Source organism: Mus caroli, unplaced genomic scaffold, assembly GCF_978045245.1.
Source record: "Mus caroli unplaced genomic scaffold, Mus_caroli_1 scaffold_17, whole genome shotgun sequence".
NCBI lineage: Eukaryota > Metazoa > Chordata > Mammalia > Rodentia > Muridae > Mus > Mus caroli.
This window is the reverse complement of record NW_028227272.1, coordinates 15,680,637-15,687,317: the sequence shown is the minus strand read 5'-3', so window position 1 is coordinate 15,687,317 and position 6,681 is coordinate 15,680,637. Positions and strand designations below refer to the sequence as shown.

General features: G+C 46.5%; 1 protein-coding gene across 1 annotated transcript; it reads right to left on the bottom strand.

Annotated features, from left to right (window-relative positions):
- Positions 1–2,470: 2,470 nt before the first annotated feature.
- CUNH22orf39 (chromosome unknown C22orf39 homolog) lies at positions 2,471–5,718 on the bottom strand. Its single transcript, XM_021184512.3, has 3 exons — positions 5,665–5,718; positions 5,411–5,578; positions 2,471–3,563 (listed from the first exon to the last, which is right to left on the bottom strand). The coding sequence occupies exons 1-3, from the start codon at positions 5,716–5,718 to the stop codon at positions 3,438–3,440; spliced, it is 348 nt and encodes a 115-aa protein (XP_021040171.2). The 3' UTR covers positions 2,471–3,437.
- Positions 5,719–6,681: the final 963 nt, after the last annotated feature.

Here is a 6,681-nt window from a genome sequence, read left to right as displayed (position 1 = left end):
GAAAAATAGAGGGGCACAATGCTCTGGCCGCTCCTAGAACCCATGTGTCTGCCAATGTTCTGACCGTTCCTTGAACCCATATGTGTGCCCACTGATGAAGCCCATTGCCAGGTGTTTGTGATATTGGTTGCTGGGGAAAGAGTCGGAAAATCTCCCCAGCAACCACAACCAGGGCCAATCCGGAGATGCTGAACCTGCACCAGACTCTTTCCTTGTACCCCTCCCATACCCATTTCTTGAGAAATCATTTTAGAATAGATATTGTTTAGATAGGGAAATCCTCTACTCCCTCCTTCTCCTTTACCCCGAGGGCTTATAAAAACTGGGACCCCTTTCCCCTCAGGGTCGACTCCTCTTCCCCTGTGTGGGATACAAGTCGTCCCCAGAACTCTGGCTTTCCCCAAATTCGTGTGGTTTGCATCAAGTTTGGTCTCGTGTGAATTCTTAGGGGTCCACTATTATTCCAAGACTTGAGTGAGGGTCTCCCTTCGGGGGTCTTTCAGGATAAACAATTACTTTTGTAATATTGTTTGTTATGTGGGTCAACTGGGTCAGTCACTTAATCCCTTGTAAAACTCTGTTAAAGACTTCTGTAAAGCATCCTTCATTCCTCCCCTGTTTGATGCTTTCTGTGTGGTTCAATAACAGAGCAAAAACCCTTTGTCAGAGACAGACACATAGAAACAACAGACAAAAACAGGGACAGATTCACAAGACAGCCTTCATGTAGACACAGATTCAGGCTCATACACCAGACAGAGGACAGAAGGCATAGGGAACATAAAGAATTCAAACAAGAACTTGCTCTTGGTTAAACAACTCTAAAAGTTCTTTTCTTTCTTTCCTTGATGGGACATCAACACATTACAAGAGTGTCAGGACCCAGAAACTCACCTTATTTCTCCACAGAGCATTTCGATTTCCTCAGTTATATCTGCATTCATCTATGTGTTGATCAGACTTTATACAGTCTCACTACATAGCCCTGGAGAATTACCAGCCTAGCACGGTGTGGGGTTTTCACCATGAGTGACTGCTCTTCCAAAGGTCCTGAGTTCAATTCCTAGCAACCACATGGTGGCTCACAACCATCTGTAAAGCCCCCTTCTGGTGTGTCTAGAAACAGCTACAGTGTACTCAGAAATAAATCTCTAAAAAATTAAAAAAATAAAGAAACCTCTATGAGACCTAGTGTTCTTGTGTGTGCATGTATGTGTCTATGTGTATGTACATGCATGCCTGTGTAGTGTGCTTGTATAAATGTATGCACTTTTTAAAAATTAGGTATTTTCTTCATTTACATTTCAAATGCTATCCCAAAAGTCCCCAATACCCTCCCACCTCACTCCCTAACCCACCCATTACCACTTCTTGGCCCTGGCGTTCCCCTGTACTGAGGCATATAAAGTTTGCAAGACTAAGGGGCCTCTCTTCCCAATGATGGCCGACTAGGCCATTTTCTGAATGTATGCACTTTTGTAAGTGTGTTTGAGTGTGTGCATTCATGTATGCATGTGTATGTATGTGACTGCTTAACCAGCTGTATTTGTGAGTACACACATGTGTATGTTGTATACATGGGTGTATTGTGCATACTCATTCATGTGCACATGCATGAGTGCATGTTTGTGTGCACGTGTACATGCATGTCTGTGCATGTGTGTTCATGAGTGTAGTATATGCATGTGTGCATGCTCACAAATGTGTACACATGTAAGTGTGTGGATTTATGTTCATGCATATATTTTTGTGTATGCATGCAGCCACACGTGTATATTTAAGTATATATTTAAAACACTACAAGAGAACAAAATAATAATCTGAGTATATAGCATTGTTGGTTACATAGCTGTATGTCCACTTGACACAAGGTAGCAATGGTTCTTAACCTGTGGGTCTCGACGTCTTTAGGGGTTGAACAACCCTTTCACAGGGGTTGTAGATCAGGTGTCCTGCATATCAGAGATTTACATTCTGATTCATAACAGTAGCAGAATTACAGTTATGAAGTAGCAATGAAAATAATTTTATGGCTTGGGCATTACAACAACATGAGGAACTGTATAAAAGGTCACAGCCTTAGGAAGGTTGACAACCACTAAGCTGGGTTATCTGAAAGGAGGGAACCTTAGTTGAGGATCCTGCTGCTATAAATTCCAGCTGTAGGGCATTTTCTTAATTAGTAATTGATGGGGAGGGTCCCGCCCTTGATGGGTGGTACTATCACCGGACTGGTGGTCCTGAGTTCTGTAAGAAAGCAGGCTGAGCAATCCCTGAGGAGCAAGCCAGGAAACAGCACCCTCCATGTCCCCTGTATCACCTCCTTTCTCTGGTTTCTGCCTTGTTTGAGTCTCTATCTTGATTTTGGAATACAATGTGGAAATAGAATCTGAATAAATCCTTTCCTCCCCAGCTTGCTTTTGGTCATGGTGTTTCAGTGCAGCAATAGAAACCCTAATTAAGACAGGTATAAAGTGTAACATGGCTTTAATTTTCAGGTTGCTTTTGGAATCGAACATGTGAAGCAGCTTTTTTTAAAAAATACATTAACAATGGGGAGAAATCAGGAGACCTAAACCCCATATTCCTTGGACCTGAGCTCTGTCTCTGCCTCAGGACTTGGAGGTCTCGATTCCAGACTCCTTGGTTCCTGCAATGCTGTCTGTCTTTCTTTCTGTTTTTTTTTTTTTGTTTGTTTGTTTTGTTTTTTGTTTTTTTTTCGAGACAGGGTTTCTCTTTGTAGACCTGGCTGTCCTGGAACTCACTCTGTAGACGAGGCTGGCCCCAACTCCGCCTGCCTCTGCCTCCCGAGTGCTGGGATTAAAGTCGTGGGCCACCAATGCCCGGCTTGCTCGCTTGCTTGCTTGCTTGCTTGCTTTCTTTCTTTCTTTCTTTCTTTCTTTCTTTCTTTCTTTCTTTCTTTCTTTCTAAGTCTGCAAACCAGTAAAAGGTGCTGGTGCAGAGGACAAGCATGCTCTACCGTGTCTCCAGGGAAGCTGAGCAAGCATGAGCTCGGCACTTTCATACCACGATAGTCACTAAACAAGACACTGCAGTCCACCTCTCATGGCCAAGGAGGTCATTCACAATCAGAGTAAGGTAGTCTAGCAACCTTATTCTAACCACTGTGCCCTGGATCCTCACAAGTCGGGGCTGCCACTGTGCCCTGGATCCTCACAACTCTCGGCTGCCACCTCTGGTGACGATGTTCTCAGGGGAGATTGCATGGACAGGATGCAGCTGAGTGCTCACAGACACCTGCCTCAGTGCTTGGCTTCCTGCATGTGCGCACAGGTTGTCTTTCACAGTATTGCAGTGGTGATACGCCCAGATCCAGGGGGCAGCAGGCAATTAGGGCTGGAAATGCTTTGCTCTGTGTTCCAGGTCAAGTAAGAGCCAGTCAAAGTCTAGGTCAAGGGCAGGGTTGCAGTTGCTTGTCACTTGTCCTTCTCCTGTGGTAGAGGGAGGTTCCAGTCCGTAGGGGGCCTTTGCCTCAAGGCCCATACCAAGGTGTGCTTCTGAGCAGCCTGGACCCGAACCTGCTCGCTCTCACAGAGGGATCGCTGTACAAATGAGACTTGGTCACTTACTGTTTCACAACTGGATCCTAGGGCTCTTATCTTAGTACTGCTGCATGGCACCTATATCACCCTCTTCCTCAACACTCTTCTAAAGAGAGGAACACGTGGGAGCACATGGTACTCCAGGGTCGGCTGCTTCTATACAACACTCCTCGACAACTGTTCTGTTTTAGCACACACCGGTCATCTTACTTCAGCAGTTTTATTTCGTGTTCTTTGGACATTTTTTAGACAGGGTATCAAGTAGCCCAGGCTGGCATCAAGATCACTATGTATGACCTTCAATTCTGAGATTGTTGTCTCCACCTCCTGAGTGCCGCAATTATAAGCATACACAACCATGTTCAGTCTCTGCCTTCAGCCATGCAAAACCCGCTAAGCCTCAGCAACAGCAGACCTGGAGAGTGTGGCGCTAGTTACCCGACTAGCCTGGGGCATGGTGGTGCACGCCTTTGATCCCAGCACTCAGGAGGCAGAGGCAGGCGGATTTCTGAGTTCAAGGCCAGCCTGGTCTACAGAGTGAGTTCCAGGACAGCCAGGGCTATACAGAGAAACCCTGTCTCGAAAAAAACCAAAAACCAAAAAGAAGAAGAAGCAAATAGGGGCCGAGTATGTGGGTGAATGCCTGTAGTCCCAGCACTCAGGAGGTGGAGACATCCAAGTTCACAGAGAGATCCTGCCTCAGTATATAAGGTGGGAAGTGACTGAGGAAGATGCCCGATGTCAACAGAGGGTCTCTCTACATGCAATGTGTGCACATATATACACACACGCATACACACACACAAAGACTTTTTTAAAAAGCTTGTAAGGACTAGAGAGATCCCTCGGCAGTTAGAGGCTGCTTTCCAGAGGACTGGGATTTGGTTCCCAGCACTCACACATCACCTTAAAGCCATCTGAAACTCCAGTTCCAGAGGATCCTCAGGCAGTAGATTCACATGGTACAGATAAATATGCAGGGAAAACACACATAAAATAAGAATAAAAGTACTTTAAAAACTGTAAAGAAGCCTAGTGGTTGTGGCACACGCTTTTAATCCCAGAATTCAGGAGTCAGAGGCAGACAGAACTCTATGAGTTCAAAACCAGCCTGGTCTACAGTGAGTTCCAGGACAGCCAGGGCTATACAGAAAAACCCTGTCCCAACCACAACAAAAAAAATAAAGAAATAATTGCTTCTGTGTTCTGAGTTTCACGGTGAATTGCTTCTCCATGACTCTGGCCATTTCTCTATTCAGAAACATCTTTGTTTCTTACACTAATTTATGATAGCTGACATATAGTTACAAACAGTTAAGTTTCCAGTCTTTTGCTTTCCGCCATGTTTTTTACTTTCACCATGTCTACATGGCTATCTAGAGTAAGTTGAGGTTTCTTCACATCTCCCTCGAAAAGGTCCAGCAACAGCCTCCATACTGGTCTCTGTCCTCTACAGTACCCTTAGCACTCTCAGATCCAGACTGACCTGCCAAAGATAACTCAATTCACAAGTACTGGAACATTTTTAGGTGCTCTCAGACTCATTCTGCCCTCAATAGCCCACCCTCGTGCTCCAGACACGCTGGCTTTTCTCTTCCTCCGTCCAATCCCCAAGGGCTGGGTGAAGGCAAGCTCGCTGTCAAGCTGATGACTCTAACGCTAGAAGGTTACTCTCTCCAAGCCTCTCTCTATATACTTCCCTTCCTTCTGCACCCCCTCCCCGCCCCGCCCCGCCCCGTAACTGAGGCAGTCTAAAGTCTCGGTGATAACGCAGTTTGGTACTCAGGAGAGAAACCCGAGAGGGTTGCCCCGAAGGATCTGCGCATACATCCACATCCTGCCCATACCTGGGCCTCGGCGCTGCGGTTCTCCTCCCACTCGAGGCAGTTAGTCAGGTCGCGGAGCCACTGCCTGCAATCCGGCCGCTTGCCGTGGACGTAGTAGTGGTGTAGGACGTGCCCGACGCTGCGGCAGAGCTCCCACTCGGCGCGGTAGACCTCGCACGGCCGGGGAGGCTGCGGGGAGAGACAGCGGAGAGCGCGGGCAGCCCCCAGAGCCTGATCCCACCCAGCCCTGAAGCCCAGGAGCCAAGCACACTCACCTGCCAGCTGCCTGCGACCGCCATGTCCAGGCCCCGTGTGACTGACAGGGACATGAACCAATGAGCTCCAAGCAAACGGGCACTAAACAGGACGTCTGCACTGAGTGGCTGATAGTCAGAGGCCGCACCACCTGGTGTCTAGCCGATGGCTTGGCTTCAAAGTCACAAAGGTATTAATTAGCAGTCGGAAACCCAGTAGTTCTGGTCAGTTCTCCCAGTTTTTTATTTTTCAAATCCGTATGTGGTTCAATTTTTGAAGTACAGACTCCTGAACTCTGAGTAACCCACCTGGCGGACTGAAATTGCAGGTATCTAGCCTGAGCATACACAGAATGTAGGTGAGCTTGATTTGGTGTATGGAGAGGAGGAAGGCAGTGCAGGATGACTAAGGGTGAAAGAAGTTCTCCTAGAAGTGACAGGGTCAGGATTGCACACCTTTAATCCCAGCATTCAGGAAACAAGAGCAGGGACATCTCAGTGAGTCAGTTCTAGACCAGAAAGGAATATATATATGGTGAGACCCTGTCTCAAAAAGGAAACAAACCCAACAACAAAAATAAAAGCAAACAAACAAACAAACAAAAAACCTAACTGGAGATCATAAGGTGAGATAACTCAGCTGTAGAGAAACTTGTGGACAGAACCAAGGACCCGAGAGTTTGATCCCTTCTAGTTTGATCCTTCTAGGCGACAGAAGGGACGCCTGAGCACTGTACTCTTATCTACACATGCAGTCACATATTTTTACTAGTGCACTTATGTGTATAACTATGTATGTGCAACACATATACTTAGATCATCTAGAACTGGAGTTAGTTATAATTACAGGCTATAAGCCACCTTGTGAGTGCTGGGAAGCAAACCTGAATCCTCTGCAAGAACAAGTGCTTAACTGAGCTCTTTCCAGCCTGATGAAGTTAGCTACAGAATCCTACAAATGAAAGCTGTCTTAAAGCTAGGGAAACGGAGACAGCCCCAAAGGACAGGTCTGGCAGGTTACCACAGCATTTATGCCTT

Excerpts from the sequence above, each read along its gene's own strand:
- CUNH22orf39 (XM_021184512.3), bottom strand. The coding sequence starts at position 5,718 with ATGTCCCTGTCAGTCACACGGGGCCTGGACATGGCGGTCGCAGGCAGC. Across the intron at positions 5,579-5,664 it reads CGGTCGCAGGCAGCTGGCAG|CCTCCCCGGCCGTGCGAGGT; the intron begins GTGAGTGTGCTT and ends CTCTCCCCGCAG. Across the intron at positions 3,564-5,410 it reads ACCGCAGCGCCGAGGCCCAG|CGATCCCTCTGTGAGAGCGA; the intron begins GTATGGGCAGGA and ends TCATTTGTACAG.